We start from the raw sequence: 19,603 nt of genomic DNA, 5'->3' as shown, positions 1-19,603 counted from the left end.
CCCCACGTGGAGCTTGCTTCTCCCTCTGCCTATGTCTCTGCCTCTCTCTCTCTCTCTCTCTCTCTCTGGGTCTCTCATGAATAAATAAATAAAATCTTCTAAAAAAAATATGTCTAACACAGTAATAGATACCAGAGAAAATTTATTAAAATGCAATATATTATATGTATAAGTCATAGTTCCTGCAAACATGAGACTGTTACTCAAGCTCAGATATTAACAAATTAAGGCCCCCAGACTAACTCAGCTTCCTGACTCTTCTATAAGTAGAGTTTTATTTGAATATAGTCAAACCTTTTGATTCACATATTGTTTTATGGTTGCCTTTGTGCTATAGTAGCAAAGTAGGATAGCTACTATGAAAGGCATAAGGCCTGCAAAGGTGAAAATATTTACTGTCTGGCCTTTTACAGAAAAAGAAAAAAGAAACAAAATGCCTATCTTTGGTTTATCAGTATATATAGACATAAAATCTCTGAATATAAGTCACGGATAATTAGAAACCAGGACAGTAAACAATACATTGCTTAATGCCTTGTGTAGTTAATAATTAAAACTAATATTCAGTGATGGAAGAAGTCAGCATTTGCTACCTTCTGTTAGAATGTATTAGAAACTGTTTTGTGGAAGAAAAATGACTGAAAGAGACTCATGAAGAAAGGTTAAGATGTTGGTGATGAAATTCTATGAGGGAAGTATACCATGTGGAAGTGGAAAAGGACAAAATATAGATATTCAGAGAACAATGAGGAGCTGATTTGAGCATGTGGATCATGTGTATGCAGAAGAAAAGCAGGCATAGAGTCTGGAAGAGTGGTGTCTTAGAGTGATGGGTGTATTCTGAGCAGTACTACGCAGCACCAGTTACAAGGCCACTCACCTTTGAGTTCATTCAAAGGTGACGAAACAAATTATGTTGGAAGAGGAAAGGTAAAAATGGAGAGAAGGAAACATATATTAGGGAAACTCAGATAATAATTGATAACTCATTAAATATAGTAGTGAAAGAGAAGTGAAAAAAATGTTCTGAAATTAAAGTTTAGTGAGTTTGGAAAGCTGAGAACGTCTTTAACCAAAATAAACATAATGAATCAGGATAAAACAAAATAAACAAACAAAAAACACCTAGAGGTTAAAGAGCAGAAGATAAACCGCCCTGGCCAGTGCCAAAGAATCATGGGGGAATTGGTAGGAGGTAAGATTGAGATTCTGTGAGGTAGATAGTGGGAAGCCAAACAAAATTTTTCAGCAAGGCAGCTATAAGATTAGAAGTCTGTGTTTTAGAAGGATGAATGTATGGGATGGAGAGAAAGTAGAATTTTTCCCATCTCTTGGATACAAATAAATGGGCTGGGGTAGCCCAGGTGGCTCAGCGGTTTAGCGCCACCTTCAGCCCAGGGCCTGATCCTGAAGACCCGGGATGGAGTCCCATGTCAGGCTCCCTGCATGGAGCCTGCTTCTCCCTCTGCCTCTCTCTCTCTCTCTCTCTTTCTCTCTGTATGTCTCTCATGAATAAATAAATAAAATCTTTTTTTTAAAAAAATAGGTTGGCCTTGGTCTTGTAGGAGTTTACAGTGTGTGTATTGATATTGGATTCTGCAGTAGTATTTCTTATAAAATAGCTAATTGCTTTATATCAGGTGTTGGCAAACCTTTTCTGTAAAGAGCCAGATGATAATTTTAGGGCTTTGTGGACCATAGGATCTCTGCTGAAACTGCTCAACTCTGCTGTTGTTGTGTAAAAGCAGCCATAAACAATGAGTAAACTAATGAGTACGGCTATGTTATAATAAAAGTTTATTTACAAAAACAAGCAGTGGATTATATTTGGCTCTGGGGAAACTATTTGCTAATACCTGCTTTAAAATATTAAAATGTGAGTTTGTGAATCGAATTTCTTAATTTGGTAAGTTGATGTCTGTTTGATTGTGTGACTAGAAAGAAGCTAAAAATATTTGACCACATTATTTCAAATAGACTAGAGATAAAAATGGAAAGTAAAAAGTCTTTTGCATTTTGCATACTGAGGAAGCACAAAGTACTGTGAATATTATATTATAATGTTATCATTAATAGAGATGGGCTGCAAAGCCAACGTAATTTGTTACTTTATTGTGCATTTAGAAAGTAAACATTTTATTTTTACTTTTAAAAATATTTTATCAGGGCACCTGGGTGGCTCAGTGGTCAAGCATCTGCCTTCAGCCCAGGGCGTGATCTTGGTGGAGGTCCTGAGATTGAGTCCTGCATCGGGCTACCTGTGGGGAGCCTGCTTCTGTCTCTGCCCATCTCTCTGCCTCTCTCTCTGTGTCTCTCATGAATGAATGAATGTCTTTTAAAAAATATATTTTATCACAATTATAGAATATTGAGAAGAACTAGTATGATTCTAAGCCTAAAATAGTGATGTTCAAAGTGAAATCCAAGTCCTATCATTGAGCTGTCTCGGAATATGCTTTTAATTTCCTTGAGAGGAATAGCATTTCCTATGTCAGTACTTTTAAACAAATTTCTCCTTCCTTTTCCTCTTCCACCCTTTACTCTTCTATTTTTTTTTCTTTTTTTCTTATTTTATCTCATCCTCTGTTCTTTGTCTCAAGTGTTAAAAATTTGGACTTTTACTACTACAACTAAGTCATCTTGACTCTAGTTATATAATGGTTCTCAAACAGTGTCTCTTGATTCCATCTTCTCTCCTACAATACCTTTCCTCCTTAACAGTCTTTACATCTGCTCCCTTGCTTCTCTAATTTGCAATTCTTTAGGGAATTTAATGTAACAGACAAATTTAAAAGGGAAGAAAATGAAATACATGGCACTTACTCCCTGTGATAGAGGGACTTGTACTCCTAAAGAATTTCTAGACTTAGGTTTCCATGCTTTTCTAATAATTTTGGTTCTTACATGATTTTTTTAATTGAAATAAATTAGCATATAATATATGAGTTTCAGCCGCATATTGTAATTTCTATATTTGTATATACTACAAAGCAATCACTACCATAAGCCTAGTTTCCATCCATCACCATACTTTGAGACTTATCACCCATTTTGCCTACCCTCTCAACTTCTTTCTCTTCTGATAATCAATAATTTCTTTGAGTTCATTTTTTTCTTCTGTTTTTCTTGTTTTTAGATTTCATATATAAGTGAAATCATATGGTATTTTTTTCCCTATCTGACTTACTTTATCTAGCAAAATACCCTAAAGGTCCATCCATGTGGTCACAAATAGCAATTTCCTTTTTCATGGCTGAGTAGTACTCTATTATATCTATATTTATGTCTATATCTATATACCACACCTTTCTATTGATTCATCCATTGATTGACACTTAGATTATTTCCATATCTTGGCAATCATAAATAATGCTGCAGTGAACTTGGAATGCATATTTCCCTTTGAATTGGTGTTTTTGTTTTCTTTGGGTAAATACTCAGAAGCAGAATTGTTGAATTGTGTTAGTTCTGTTTTGAATTTTTTGAGGAATTTCCATATGGGTTTCCATAGTGGCTTCACCAGTCTACATTGCCATCAGCAGCATGTGACTGTTCCTTTTCTCCATATCCTCTCCAACAGATGTTACTTCTCATCTCTTTGATAAAAGCCATTTTAGCAGATGAGAGATGATAATCTCATTATTGCTTTGATTTGCATTTACCTGATAAGTAATGATGTTGAGCATCTTTTCATATGCCTATCAGCCATTTCTATGTCTTCTCTGGAAAAATGTCTATTTTGGTCCTCTCTCCATTTTTTAATGAGGTTATTTCTTTTGTTGTTGTTAAATTATATGAGTTCTTTATGTACCTTGGATATTAGCTCCTATATATATGATGTGCATATATCTTCTTCTATTCAGAATATTGCTTTTTCTTTTGTTGATAATTTCCTTTGCTGTATAGAAGTTTTTTAAGTTTGGTATAGTCTCATTTGTTTATTTTTGCTTTTGTTTCACTTGCCTTTGGAGTTGGACCAAAACAAAACAGAACAAAATAAAAACAAAAACAAAACAGAAAAACATTACTAAGACTAATGTCAAGGCGCTTACCATCTATGTTTTCTTTCAAGAATTTTATGGTTTCAGGCCTTAGATTCAAGTCTTTAATCGATTTTGAATTAATTTTTGTGTGTAAGATAGCAATCTAGTTTCATTCTTTCACAAGTGGTTGTCCAGTTTTCCCAATTACATTTATTGAAAAGATTGCCCTTTTCCTATTGTATATTTTTTACTACTTTATCATTAATTAATGGAGCATATATGTCTGGGTTTATTTCTGGGCCCTATACTGTGTTCCATTGATATATATCAATGCCAAATACTATACCCATTTTGATTAATATATCGAAATCAGAGAGCGTACCTACAGATTTGGTCTTTCTCCAGATTACTTTGGCTATTCATGTGTGGTTTTTTTTTGTTTTGTTTTGTTTTGTTTTTTTTTTGTGGTTCTATACGCATTTTAGCATTATTTATCTTAGTTTTGTGAAAAATGCCTTTAGGATTTAGAAAGAGCTTTCACTGAATCTGTAGATGGCTTTTGATAATATGGATATTTTGACAAAACTATTCTTCCAGTCCATAAGAATGATACATTTTTCCATATATTTGTGTCTTCACTTTCTTATATCAGTGTCTTGTAGTTTCGGGTGTATAAGTCATCTCCTTAAATTTATTTCTAGATATCTTTCAATGTAATTGTAAATAGGTTTGGTTTCTTAATTTCTCTTGCTGACAGTTCATTATTAGTGTATAAAAATGCAACATATTTCTGTATATTGACTTTGTGTCCTGCAACTTTACTGAATTCATTTATTAGTTTTAACAGTTTGTGTGCATGTGGAGTGTTTAGGGTTTTTCATACATAGTAGTATGTCACCTGTGAATGGTGACAGTTTTAAAACTCTTTTTTTTAAGTTGGATGCCTTTTATTTTTTTTTCTTTCCTAATTGCTAAGACTTGAAGGTTCAGTACTGTGTTTAATAAAAGTGTCTAGAGTTGACATTATTGTATTGTTACTGATTTAGGGTTACTGATTTAGGGGAAAAACATTTAGCTCTTTACTGTTGAATATTATGTTAGCTATAGATTTGTCATGTAAGGCCCTTGTTATACTGAGATACATTCCCTTTATACCCACTTTGTTGAGATTTTATCATAAATGAATGTTGAATTTTGTCAACTGTGTTTTTCTGCATTTATTGAGTTGATCATATGAGTTTTAGTCTTCATTGTGTTAAAGCAGTATATCACTTTCATTGGATTATGAATGTTGAACCATTCTTGTACCACTGGGGATGACTACGAGTTGGTCATGGTACATAATCTTTTAATGCATTGTTGAATTCTGTTTCTTAATATTCTATTGAGTATTTCTACATGGATGTTCGTCAGATATATCAGCCTATAATTTTATTTATTTTGTGGTATTCTTTTCTAATTTTGCCAGCAGAGTGATGGCTGGTCTTTTTAAATGAGTGTGGAAACATTTGCTTCTCTTCAATTTTTTGAAAAAGTTTGAGAAGTGTAGCTATTAATCTTTATATATTTGTTAGAATTTACCAGTGAAAACATCTGGTCCTGGATTTGTGTTTGTTTGGAGGTTTTTGATTACTGATTCAATCTCTGAGCTTATAATCAATCTATTCATATTTTCTATTCCTTCATAATTCAGTCTTGGAAGGTTGTATGTTCTTAAGAATTTATTCATTTCTTCCAGATTATCTAATTCTGTGGTATATAATTGTTCATTGAAGGTTTTCTTTTATAATCCTTTGTTACTCTCTAAAATCAGATATAACATCTCTTTCATTTTTTTATTTCATTTATTTGAGGCACCATCTCTTCTTGTTCAGTTCAAGTAAAGGATTATAAATTTTACTTATTTTCTCAAGGAACTATCTTTATTTTCCTTGATTATTTATTTTGTCTGTTTAGTCTCTATTTAATATATTTATACATTTATCTTTAGTATTCCCTTCATTCTACTAAATTTGGGCATTATTTGTTCTTATTTTTTTTCTTTTCTTTTCTTCTTTTTTTTAAATTCCTTTAGGAGTAGAGTTAGGTTGCTGATAATGAGATTTTTCATATTGCTTCAGGTTACCTGTATTGCTAAAGACTTCCCTTGTAAAAACAATTTTTGCTGCATCTCACAGATTTTGGCCTCTTGTATTTCACTTTTGATTTGTCTCCAGGTATTTTCTTTACTTTGTTGATTTTATCATTGACCCATTGATTTTTTTGTCAGCATGTTGTTTAATCTCTATATAATTGTGATTTTTTCCACTTTATTCCCTGTAATGGATTTCTAGTTTTATACTGTTGTAGTCAAAAAAGATATTGATATGATTTCTGTTTTTGTGAATTTATTGAGAATTATTTTGTGATGTAACATATTATCTCTCCTGGAGAATGTTCCATGTGCCCTTGAAAAGAATATGTATTCTGCTGTTTTTGAATGGAATGTTCTGTATTTATTTGACTCCAGCTGGTCCACTGTGTCATTTAAGGCCAATGTTGTCTTATTGATTTTCTGTCTGGACATCTATCCATTGATGTAAGTAGCATATTAAAATCCCCTACTATTATTGTATTGCTGTCCATTTCTCTCTTTCTATTAATATCTCTCAGTCTATTAGTATCTGCTTTATGTATTTAAGTATTCCTTCATTGGGTGTATAAATACTTACATACTTACAAATGTTATACTTCTTGCTGAACTGATCATTATGTAATGCCCTTGTCTTTCATATAGCTTGTTTTGAAGTTTATTTTGTCTGATATAAGTATAAACTTTACCAGATTTTTTTTTTATTTTCCATTTTCATGGAATATCTTTTTTATCCCTTCACTTTTAGTCTGTGTGTGTCCTTAGATCTGATGTGAGTTTCTTACAGGCAATATATGCATGAGTTTTGGGTTTTGTTTGTTTGTTTGTTTTTGCACATTCAGCCACTCTCTGTCTTTTGATTGGAGAACTAGTCCATTTACATTTAAAGAATTATTGATAGGTATGTACTTTTTGACATTCTGTTAATTGTTTTCTGTCCATTTTTGGAGTTTGCCTCTGTTCCTTTTTTTCTTTTGCTCTCTTCCCTTGTGGTCTGGTGTTTTTCACTAGTGTATCTACTATAGATTGTTGATTTGTGGTTACCGTGAGGTCCACATACAGCACCGTATATTTATAAATAGATAGGGATACATAGACATACACACATAATACATTCTATTTTAAGTTGATAGCATCTTGAGTTTAAACACATTCTAAAAATTATATATTTATTACCCTCCCCTCCCCTACCATGTGTTCTATTCTTAATGTCACATTTTACAGTTTTTTTATTTTGTGTATCCCTTAACTAATTATTATAGCTATACTTAATCTTAGTACTTTTGTCTTTTAACCTTCATATTAGATTTATAAATGGTTAATCCATTACCTTTACTAAATATTTACATTCATCAATGAGATTTTTACTTTCATCTGCTTTCTTGTTATTAGTTATTCCCTTTTCTTCTTAACTTAAAGAAGTCTCTAACATTTTTTATAAGGCCATTTTGTTTTTTTTTTTTTTTTTTCATTCGAATATTTTTGCATTTTGCTTGCCTGGAAAACTATTTTTCTTCAATTCCAAATAATAACTTCACCAGGTAAAGTAGTTTTGAATGGAAGTTTTGTGTTTTGTTTTGTTTTGCTCTGCTTTGTTTTCTCCTTTAAACAATCTGAACATGATATCCCATTCCTTCGTGGCCTATAAACTTTCTGCTGATAAATCTACTGATAGCCAAGGCTCCTCTTTATGTATGAATTTGTTTTTCTATGGCCGCTTTTAAGGTTCTCTCTTTTCTTTAACTATTGACATTTTAATTATAATGCATCTTGGTTTCGATCCCTTTGTATTTATTTTATGTGGAACTCTGTGCTTCCTGGAACAGAATGTCTGTTCTGTAATTTTTTTCCCCTAGATTATGGAAGTTTTCAATCATTCTTTCTTTTTTTTAAAGTTTTTTTTTAATTAAAATTATTTAAGATACAGTTTAATATTAATTTCAGGTGTAAAATCTAACTATTCATTGATTACATACAACACCCAGCACTCATCACAACTGTCTTCCTTAATATCCCACCTATTCTACTGCTATCCTCCCCACTAGTAACCCGCAGTTTATTCTATATAGTTGAGAGTCTGTTTTCTGGTTTGCCTTCCTTCTCCCCCCACCCCCCACCAGCGTGCATCTGTATTGTTTCTTAAATTCCCCATATGAGTAAAATCATATGATTTTTGCCTTTTCTCGGACTGACTTAATTTTGCTTAGCATAATATTCTCTGGCTCCATCCACATTGTTGCAAATAGTAAGATTTCATTCTTTGTTATAGCTGAGTAATATTCAATTTTGTGAATACACCACATCTTCTTTATCCATTTATCACTCAACGGACATTTGGACTCTTTCCATAATTTGGCTATTGTTGATAATGCTGCTAAAAGCATTATGGTGCATGTATCCCTTCAAATTAGTATTATTGTATCCTTTGAGTAAATATCTAGTGGTGCAATTGCTGGATTGTAGAATAGTTTTATTTTTAACTTTTTGAGGAACCTCCAAACTGTTTTCTAGAGTGACTGCAGCAGTTGGCATCTCACCAAAAGAGCAAGAGAGTTCCCCTTTCTGCATGTCCTTGCCAATACCGCTGTTTTGTTGATTGTTAATTTTAGCCATTCTGACAGGTATAAGGTGATATCACATTGTAGTTTTGATTTGCATTTCTCTGATAATCAGTGACGTTGAGCATCTTTTCATGTCTATTAGCCATCTGTATGTCTTCCTTGGAAAAAATGTCTATTCATGTCTTCTGCCGATTTTTTAACTGGACTATTTGATTTTTGGATGTTGAGTTTTTTAAGTTCTTCTTCTGTTCTTTTTTTTTTTTTTTTTTTTTGCCCCAAAATGTGCTTTTAACCTAGGTTCTTTCTTTCTTTTTTATTTTTTTTTATTGGAGTTCAATTTGCCAAAATAAATAACATGACACCCAGTGCTCATCCCATCAAGTGACACCCTCAGTGCCCATCACCCAGTCACCCCATGCCCCCGCCTACCTCCCTTTCCACTACCCCTTGTTTGTTTCCCAGAATTAGGAGTCTCTCATGTTCTGTCTCCATCTCTGATATTTCCCACTCATTTTCTCTCCTTTCCCCTTTATTCCCTTTCACTATTTTTTATATTCCCCGAATGAATGAGACCATATAATGTCTGTCCTTCTCCGATTGATTTACTTCACTCAGCATAATACCCTCCAGGTCCAATCATGTTAAAGCAAATGGTGGGTATTTCTTGTTTACAATGGCTCAGTAACATTCCATTGTATACATAGACGACATCTTCTTTATCCATTCATCTGTCGATGGGCACCGAGGCTCCTTCCACAGTTTGGCTATTGTGGACATTGCTGCTAGAAACATCGGGGTGCAGGTGTTCTGGCGTTTCACTGCATCTGTATCTTTGGGGTAAATCCCCAGCAGGGCAATTGCTGGGTGTAGGGTAGCTCTATTTTTAACTCTTTGAGGAACCTCCACACAGTTTTCCAGAGTGGCTGTACCAGTTCACATTGCCACCAACAGTGCAAGAGGGTTCACCTTTCTCCACATCCTTTCCAACACTTGTGGTTTCCTGTCTTGTTAATTTTCACCATTCTGGTTTGAGGTGGTATCTTTTTTTTTTTTTTTTTTTTTTGAGGTGGTATCTCATTGTGGTTTTGATTCATATTTCCCTGATAGCAAAGGATGCAGAGCATTTTCTCATGTGCTTGTTGGCTATGGGTATGTCTTCTTTGGTGAAATTTCTTTCTGTTCATGTCCTTTGCCCATTTCATGATTGGTTATTTTGTTTCTTTGCTGTTGAGTTTAATAAGTTCTTTATAGATCTCGGATACTAGCCCTTTATCTGATAGGTCATTTGCAAATATCTTTTCCCATTCTGTAGATTGTCTTTTAGTTTTGTTGACTGTTTCTTTTGCTGTGCAGAAGATTTTTCTCTTGATTAAGTCCCAATAATTTATTTTTGCTTTGCTTTCCCTTACCCTCATAGATGTATCTTGCAAGAAGTTGTTGTGGCCAAGTTCAAAAAGGGTGTTGCCTGTGTTCTCCTCTAGGATTTTGATGGATTCTTATCTCACATTTAGATCTTTCATTCATTTTAAGTTTATCTTTGTGTAGGGTGTAAGCGAGTGATCTAGTTTCATTCTTCTGTACGTGGCTGTTCAATTTTCCCAGCACCATTTATTGAAGAGACTGTCCTTTTTCCAGTGGATAATCTTTCCTGCTTTGTCAAATCTTAGTTGACCATAGAGTTGAGGGCCCATTTCTGGGTTCTCTATTCTGTTCCACTGACCTATGTGTCTGTTTTTGTGCCAGTACCACACTGTCTTGATGATCACAGCTTTGTGGTACAACCTGAAATCGCATTGTAATGCCACCGGCTCTGGTTTTCTTTTTCAATATTCCTCTGACTATTCGGGGTCTTTTCTGATTCCACAAAAATCTTAAGATGATTTCTTCCAACTCTCTGAAGAAAGTCCATGGTATTTTGATAGGGGTTGCATCAAATGTGTAAATTGTCCTGGGTAGCATTGACATTTTCACAATATTAATTCTTCCAATCCATGAGCATGGAATATTTTTCCATCTCTTTGTGTCTTCCTCAATTTCTTTCAGAACTGTTCTATAGCTGTTAAGGTATAAATCATTTACCTCTTTGGTTAGCTTTATCCCTAGGTGTCTTATGCTTTGGGGTGTAATTGAAAATAGGATTGACTCCTTAATTTCTCTTTCTTCAGTCTCATTGTTAGGGTATAGAAATGCCACTGATTTATGAGCATTGATTTTGTATCCTGCCACACTGAAAAATTGCTGTATGAGTTCTAGCAATCTTGGGGTGGAGGCTTTTGGGTTTTCTATGTACAGTATCATGTCATCTGCAAAGAGGGAGAGTCTGACTTCTTCTTTGCCAGTTTGAATGCCTTTTATTTCTTTTTGTTGTCTGATTGCTGAGGCTAGGACTTCTAGTACTATGTTGAATAGCAGTGGTGAGAGTGGACATCCCTGACATGATCCTGACCTAAGGGGAATGGCTCCCATTGTTTCCCCATTGGGAATGATATTTGCTGTGGGCTTTTTGTAGATGGCTTTTAAGATGATGAGTAATGTTCCCTCTATCCCTATCCCTACACTCTGAGGAGTTTTGATCAGGAATGGATGCTGCATTTTGTCAAATGCTTTCTCTGAATCTATTGAGAGGATCATATGGTTCTTGTATTTTCTCTTGTTGATATGATCTATCACGTTGATTGCTTTACAAGTGTTGAACCAGCCTTGCAACCTGGGGATAAATCCCACTTGGTCATGGTGAATAATCTTCTTAATGTACTGTTGGATCCTATTGGCTAGTATCTTGTTGAGAAGTTTTGCATCCGTGTTCAACACGGATATTGTCTATAATTCTCCTTTTTGGTGGGGTCTTTGTCTGGCTTTGGAATTAATGTGATGCTGGCATCACAGAACGAGTTTGAAAGTATTCCATCCCTTTCTTTCTTTTGGAACAGCTTTAGTAGAAGAGGTATTGTTTCTTCTTTAAACATTTGATAGAATTCCCCTGGGAAGCCATCTGGCCCTGGACTTTTGTGTTTTGGGAGGTTTTTGATGACTGCTTCAATTTCCTCCGGGTTATTGGCCTGTTCAGGTTTTGTATTTCTTCCTGCTCCACTCTTGGTAATTTGTGGTTTTCCAGAAATGCATCCATTTCTTCTAGATTGCCTAATTTATTGGCATATAGCTGCTCATAATACGTTTTTAAAATCATTTGTATTTCTTTGGTATTGGTTGTGATCTCTCCTTTTTCATTCGTGATTTTATTAATTTGAGTCTTTTCTCTGTTTTTAATAAGGCTGGCTAATGGTTTATCTAATTAATTCTTTCAAAGTGCCGACTCCTGGTTTTATTGATCTGTTCCACAGTTCTTTTGGTCTCTATTTCATTGAGTTCTGCTCAAATCTTTATTAACTCTCTTCTGCTTGGTGTAGGTTTTATTTGCTGTTCTTTCTCCAGCTCCTTTAGGTGCAAGGTTAGCTTGTATATTTGAATCTTTCCAGTTTTTGATGGATGCTTGTATTGCGATGTATTTCCCTCTTAGGACTGCTTTTGCTGTATCCCAAGGATTCTGAATTGTTGTATCTTCATTCTCATTAGTTTCCATGAATCTTTGATTCTTCTCTAATTTCCTGGTTGGCCCTTTCATCTTTTAGCAGGATGGTCTTTAATTTCCAGGTGTTTGGGTTTCTTCCATATTTGTTCTTGTGATTGAGTTCAAGTTTCAAGGCATTGTGGTCTGAAAATATGCAGGGCACAATCCCAATATTTTGGTATCTGTTAAGACCTAATATGTGACCCAGTATGTGGTCTATTCTGGAGAAAGTCCCATGAGTGCTTGAGAAGAATGTGTATTCAGTTCCATTTAGATGTAAAGTTCTGTAAATATCTGTGAAATCCATCTGGTCCAGTGTATCATTTAAATCTCTTGTTTCTTTGGAGATGTAGGGCTTAGAAGATCTGTCATTGGCAGAAAGTACCGTGTTGAAGTCTCCTACTATTAGTGTATTATCTAAGTATGTCTTAACTTTGGTTATTAATTGATTGATATACTTGGCAGCTCTCACATTAGGGGCATAAATATTCATGATTGCTAGGTCCTCTTGTTGGATACACCTTTTAAGTATGATACAGTGTCCCTCTTCATCTCTTACTACAGTCTTTGGGAAAAGCTTTATCTGATATGAAGATTGCTACCCCTGCTTTCTTTTGAGGACCGTTTGAATGGTAACTGGTTCTCCACCCCTTCATTTTCAGACTGGAAGTGTCCTTAGGTGTAAAATGAGTCTCCTGTAGGTAGAAAATAGACGGGTCTTGCTTTATTATCCAGTCTAAAACCTTGCGTCTGATTGTTAATGATCATTAAACCCATTCACATTCAGAGTTACTATTGAAAGATATGAACTTAGTGTCCTAATAATACCTATTCAGTCCCTGTTTTTATGGCTTATTTCTTTGGGCATCCTCTTTGTTTTACGAAGTCCCCCTTAATATTTCTTGTAAAACTGGTTTGGTGGTTACATATTCTTTCAGTTTCCATCTGTTTTGGAAGCTCTTTATCTCTTCTTCTATTCTGAATGAGAGCCTTGCTGCATAAACTATTCTTGGCTGCATGTTCTTTTCATTTAGGACCCTGAATATATCCTGCCAGCCCTTTCTGGCCTGCCAAGTCTCCGTGGAGAGGTCTGCTGTTAATTTAATATTTCTCCTCATATAAGTTAGGGATCTCTTGTCTCTTGCTGTTTTAAGGATTTTCTCTTTATCTTTGGAATTTGCAAGTTTCATCATTAAATGTCGAGGTGTTGAACGGTTTTTACTGATTTTGGAGGGGGACCTCTCTATCTCCTGGATCTGAATGCCTGTTTCCCTCCACAAGTTAGGGAAATTCTCAGCTATGATTTGTTCAAATACGCTTTCTGGTCCTTTGTCCCTTTCAGCGCCCTCTGGAACCCCAATTCAATGTAGATTTTTCCTTCTGAGGCTGTCATTTATTTCCCTTAACTTTTCCTCATGGTCTTTTAATTGTTTTTCTCTTTTTTCCTCAGCTTCCTTCCTTTCATCAACTTGTCTTCTATGTCACTTACTCTTTCTTCTACCTCATTAACCCTCATTGTTAGGACCTCATGTTTGGATTGCATCTCATTTAATTGATTTTTAATTTCGGCCTGATTAGATCTAAATTCTGCAGTCATGAAGTCTCTTGAATCCTTTATGCTTTTTCCCAGAGCCACCAGCAGCTATATAATTGTGCTTCTGAATTGGCTTTGTGACATCGAATTGTAATCCAAATTCTGTAACTCTGTGGGAGAGAGTACTCTAATTCTTTCTTTTGGGTGAATTCTTTGTAATCATTTTGCTCAGTGCAGAGTGGCTAAAAACGAGTTGTACTGGGAAAAAAAGAAGAAAAAAAAAAAGAGAAAAAAAGAAAGAAAAACAAACAAACAAAAAAATCAAGGAGAGGTACCCTCTGGCTCTATACACTGTAAATCCCTCGACTTCCCCTGGAGCTTTCCAGCACTGTTCCGTCAAGAACTTGCTCTTCCCTTCTCCTTCCAGCTGGTCTTCTAGGGGAGGGGCCTTCTGTGCTGATTCTCAGGTGTGCGCACCTGAGGGAGCTGCACCGTCCCCTGCCAGGTGCACGGCTCAGTGGAAGCTGTTTATCTGTGAGGCCCCTGCTCCCTGGAGGCCCCACTCCGTCCCAGGCCCCGGGTGACACCAGGAGCAGCCCCCCGGAGGCGGCCGGGTCTCGGGGCCTGGATCCGCTCCTTGCGGGAACCCCCAGGGCCTCCCCGTCCGCAGGCGCTCAGGTGCTCCCGGGCGGGGGGCACTGACCTGCGCAGCTCGGGGGCGCCCGGGGCAGGAGCGGCCTTGCAGTCCCGGGCCCTCCCCGCCTCCGCCTCCGCCTGCCCAGGTGGGGGGCACGGGGGGGGGGCGTGTCCCCCTTGGATCGCTCCTGGGAGCCCCCGAAGGCAGCAGGGTGCAGCCCCCTCCCCGGGGCCCCCGCCCCACCCCCGGCTTCCTTCCCGGGGGCTGGGCCTGCCTGTCCCCAGGCTCTCCCCGCCCCTCAGCCCGGCTCCCCGGGGGCCTCCCCCACTGGATTGTTGTTTATTTTTTCTCCACCTTCCTACCTTGTTAGAAGCGCAGACCCTTCTCTGGAGCGGTCCAGGTGTGCTCTCTTTACATCTCAGGTGGAGTTTGTAGGTGTTCAGGATGGTTTGAAAGTTATCCAGGTAAGTTGTGAGGACAGGTGACTTGGAGACCCTCCTCTTCCAACATCTTGCCCCACCCCCAGAGTTTTATAAGTTCTTTATATACTTTGGATACTAACCCTTTGTCAGATGTATCATTTACAAATATCTTCTCCCATTCAGAAAATTGCCTTCTATTTTTGTTGATTGTTTATCTTGCTGAAGTCCAATAGTTTACTTTTGATTTTATTTCCCTTGCTACTGGACACATATCTCATAAGATGTTGCTATGGTTGATGCCAAAGAGGTTACTCTCTGTGTTCTCCCCTAGGATTTTGATATTATTCAGTCTCAAACTTAAGTCTTTCATCCATCTTGCATTTATTTATGTGTATGGTATCAGAAAGTGATCCAGTTTCATTCTTCTGCATGTTGCTGTCCAGATTTCCCCAATACCATTTGTTGAAGATATTGCCTTTTTCCCATTGGGGCTTTTTTTTTTTTTTTTTTTCTTTTTCAAAGATTAATTGACCAAATAGTGTGAGTCCATTTCTGGATTTTCTATTATGTTCTATCAATCTATGTGTCTATTTTGCCCTGGTGCCATACTGTCTTGATCAGTCATTATTTCTTTAAATAAATTATCTACCACCTTTCTTTCTTCTGCATCTGTGACCCCCTTAATGCGTATATTATTCTGTCTGATGTTGTCCAGCAGGTCTCTTAAGCTATCTTTTATTATTATTATTATTATTATTATTATTATTATTATGTGTGTTTTGTTTTGTTTTTTCTTTTTGCTCCATGGACTGGATGATTTCCACTGCCTGTCTCCCAGGTTGCTGATCCATTCTTCTACTTTAGTTTGTTGTTGAACCTCTCTATTGTTTTTCCTTTCAGCTATTGTAATATATTGGACTGTAATCTTTTGGCTTCTTTCTGGTACTTTCATATGTTTTCTGTCCCTTTGTTCAAGTCCTCATTGTGTTCATCCATTCTTCTCCAGAGATTGGTGAACATCTTTATGAACATGACTTTGATCTGATAGACTCCTCATCTCTGCTTCATTAAGGTCTTCTGAGGCTTTCTTTGTCTTATTCTTTCATTTGGAACCTATTCCCCTGTCTCTTCATTTTGCTTGATTTTCTGTTTTTGTTTTTATGCATTAGGTGAAACAGCTACCTCTCTCAGTCTAGAAGGAGTAGACTTGTGTAGCAGATATCATTCAAACTTTTTTAGCCTTTGTTTCTCAGATTTTTGTGATTGTCTAAATAGCCTAATTTATTTTTCATAGGTCTGGTTGTTTTGGGTATGCCAAGATCTGTCAGTGTTCCAAATGGAGGGATTTTAGATAGTGCATAGTTTTAGGCTAATTGTAAGCCAGATCATCAAACAGATTTAAGATTTGTAGATACAGCATACAGTCTTATGGGTTCATAATCATAAACCATGCTGACTTTCAAACTCAAGAGATTTGGGCAATAATTTAAAAAAATATATAGCTTTAGACATGTACAGTTTCTTGTTGGGACATATCAGCAAGCCATTGGAAGAGCAAAAGAGAGCACTAATATATGGTGTTTCTCTACTTAGGTTCCCAGGGGCACCTGTGACCTCTGAATGTCCTTAGGCTGAAGTTCCAAGACAAGAAAATAGCCATTTTTCACACAAATACTGGGGGAGTATTTCAGTCCATTGTTTATGCAATACCCTGGGGGTTGTAGCCTGCCAAAGTCTGTTTTTCCAAATGTTGCAGACCTATAAGGCCCAGAAATATAATCCACCACCACCCCCAGCCAAGAGAGCCAGATGCTCAAGGGGTGTCTCCTGTGAGAGCTGCACATGCATGCCAGCTGTGGTTAGACAGACAGTGGGTATAGTACATGAAGGTGGAGTGCTTGGCTGTCCAACTAGAGCTGGGCAGGCTGTGGCAATGGTGTGTATGGTCATTGTACTCTGACTAAAGCTAGCAGTGAGGGTGTGGGGAACTTTCTCTGCAACCATGTCTCTGCCTTTCCTACCTGTCTCAGTGTGGCCCTTTTTCTTTTTTCCTTCTTTGCTCTAGAAGTGCTGGTTAGCTAGCTTTCAGGTCCTTTTCATAGGGAATTGTTCTATATATATATGGCTATAGATCTGTTGTGTTCATGAAAGGAGGTGAGTTTAGGATCCTTTTATGCCATCATCTTAAAATCTCTCCTTAATTGATTTTCTTAGGAAAATATTTCTGAGTCTTTCCTTTGATTTATTTATTTTTAAGCAAATGCAAAGACATGGATTATTTTTATTGCCTTGGCAGGGACAATGCTAAATACTGGCAAAAACCACATTGTGTATCAAGTACAGTTAATTTCTCATATCCTCTACAATTTTATTATAGCCCATTGATTTTTAGTCTTTGTGCCATAAAACTCTAGAGGACTCACATTAACTACTCTGAACAATAGGTCCACTTGTTAGGAAAATAAAATAGGTTGAGAAGTAAAATATTGCTGGTGAGATCAGAAGTTGTAACACTTTTCTGTCTTTAATTTAGTATCCTTAATCTACTAGATAAGTTCTATAAAAATAAGATTTAAGAGAATAGTTACTGATCAACTGAGATTAAAATTTTATCTAAAAGTCATAATGATAGAACACAAAGCACAGAAGAATAATAGAATGACATTGACCTGCAAAATTTAATATTCCATTCTAAATTTGAATATATTAAAACTTATTTATACACTACAGTTTAGTAAGTGTGTAAGTAAAGGAAACTTTAGCCAGTTAATACAGAAAAAAAAATGAAAAGGTAAATGTCTAAATAATGAAGGAAGTTAAGCATTTCTTCACTTAGGTCTCTGATTTGATAAAGAGCATATGACCTGAAGGAAGGATATGAATGTAACAACACTAGTTTCCTAGGGAAACACTAAAGAGGGTGTGCTAAGGCAAGAAGGGAGTTCAGATGGTAGGTTAGGAAAGTAATGACAGCCATTGATACACTCAATTTCTAGAAATTTAATTATTTTTTTTAAAGATTTTATTTATTTATTCATGAGAATACACAGAGAGGAGAGAGAGAGAGAGAGAGAGAGAGAGAGGCAGAGACACAGGCAGAGGGAGAAGCAGACTCCATGCAGGGAGCCTGACGTGGGACTCGATCCAGGGTCTCCAGGATCAGGCCCTGGGCTGAAGGCAGCACTAAACCGCTGAGCCACCCGGGCTGCCCAAATTTAATGATTATTCAATTTTTTTTCTCAGACAAAATCCTTAAAAAAAACAAAAACAAAACAAACAAACAAACAAAAAAAAAAACAAACTTTACTTCTAAGGCAATAGAATGCATATATTTCAATTTAGAGAAAATTGAGGGAGGTAACCTAGTTGTCTTTGAGGAGGAAAATGTTTTTATTAATGTAATTGTGTGTATGATTGTCTATTATTGTCATATTAATCACCCCAGTAAAAGGTGCTATCTAGGGAACTTCACTTTAAATCATTAAGTGAATAACCCTTGTCAATCTCAGAGGTTCCCTAATATATATTTTTCTTTTTCACTGTTAATGTTTCACTGTGTGTTTACAGCTCCCAATCCTTGTGCAGCTAATGACGGCAAAGGCCCCTGCTCTCACATGTGTCTGATCAATCATAATAGGAGTGCTGCTTGTGCATGCCCCCACTTGATGAAGCTTTCCTCAGACAAGAAGACCTGCTATGGTAAATTTCTCGAAGTTCTTACCTAAAATTCAAATCAAATTCTCTTAAATTGTATTAGCATTAAGATTTTCCTCAACGCAAAGCAGAAGAGATTTTTAATGTCCTTAAAAACATTTGAGATAGTGCTATTTCCAGATGCTATTGATGATTCATCTACTTTTGGCAAGACTGACAAATTCTTTAATATGTGATATGCTGCACTTTACTACTTATTACCTTATTCATTTTTTTTCTTGCCACTCTCTTATTTGGTGTGTTAGCAGAATTTATCTCTACAAAACAGGGAGATTTGTAAGTGAAAGTGCATTTTCAAAAAGTGATGATGTAGGTAACCCATGTAACAAAGAGGTACTTAACAGTTTTAATCTCCTCCTGCTCTTCTAAAGTTATTTTCATATCATTTTATAGGGGATTGTCCATTTGAAGGGAGGAAAAATGAAGTAAAATATATAATGTTGAAATATTTCTTGAATATACTTAAACAGCATATTTAAGCTAGCAAAAGTGATAAAGAAATTTGTGAATAAAATAAGACTTTTTTTCTGTTTTGTTTTAATTTTGAATGATTTTATTTGCAGAGCAATTACTTTTAAAGGCAAAGAAGAAGGTGCTCACAAAATCTTAACTCAGGAAAGTTGGGACACGTTGATTTAATTAGTTATATATACTCTTAACATATCACAACAATAATAATTCCAGAGAGCAATGAAATAACAGAATATCTGTGCTTCTATTTCTGTTTAGTCTCCTATTTTACAAACTCAGTTCAAAAAAGTGCCTATGGGAAATAAAAAGGATGCAATGCCTCACAATGTTACTTACTACAGATGTATAAATATTTATAATAAAGCATGCTTTAACATTATTTCAACCTCAATTTGATAAGGAAAACATAAACATGATTTTCAAATCCATGTTTAATTTTATTCAAAGATAATATAAAAATAGTATAAAAATATTCTTCTTTTTTTAAAGACTGATTGATTTGACAGAGAGAAAGAGAGAGAGCACAAGCAGGGGGAGTAGCAGTCAGAGGGAGAAGCAGGCTCTCTACTGAGCAGGGAGTCC

At 36.0% G+C, this 19,603-nt stretch overlaps 1 protein-coding gene across 1 annotated transcript in view; it reads left to right on the top strand.

Annotated features, from left to right (window-relative positions):
• LRP1B (LDL receptor related protein 1B) overlaps positions 1-19,603 on the top strand; it is a 1,825,680-nt gene that overhangs the window by 1,238,967 nt on the left and 567,110 nt on the right. The window contains exon 28 of the mRNA XM_072789062.1: positions 18,404-18,535. Within this exon, the coding sequence (XP_072645163.1) occupies positions 18,404-18,535 (132 nt within the window). The remainder of the gene's footprint in view (positions 1-18,403; positions 18,536-19,603) is intronic.

Source organism: Canis lupus, chromosome 20 (genome assembly GCF_048164855.1).
Source record: "Canis lupus baileyi chromosome 20, mCanLup2.hap1, whole genome shotgun sequence".
Classification (NCBI taxonomy): Eukaryota; Metazoa; Chordata; class Mammalia; order Carnivora; family Canidae; genus Canis; species Canis lupus.
This window is presented reverse-complemented; position numbering and strand designations above follow the sequence as displayed.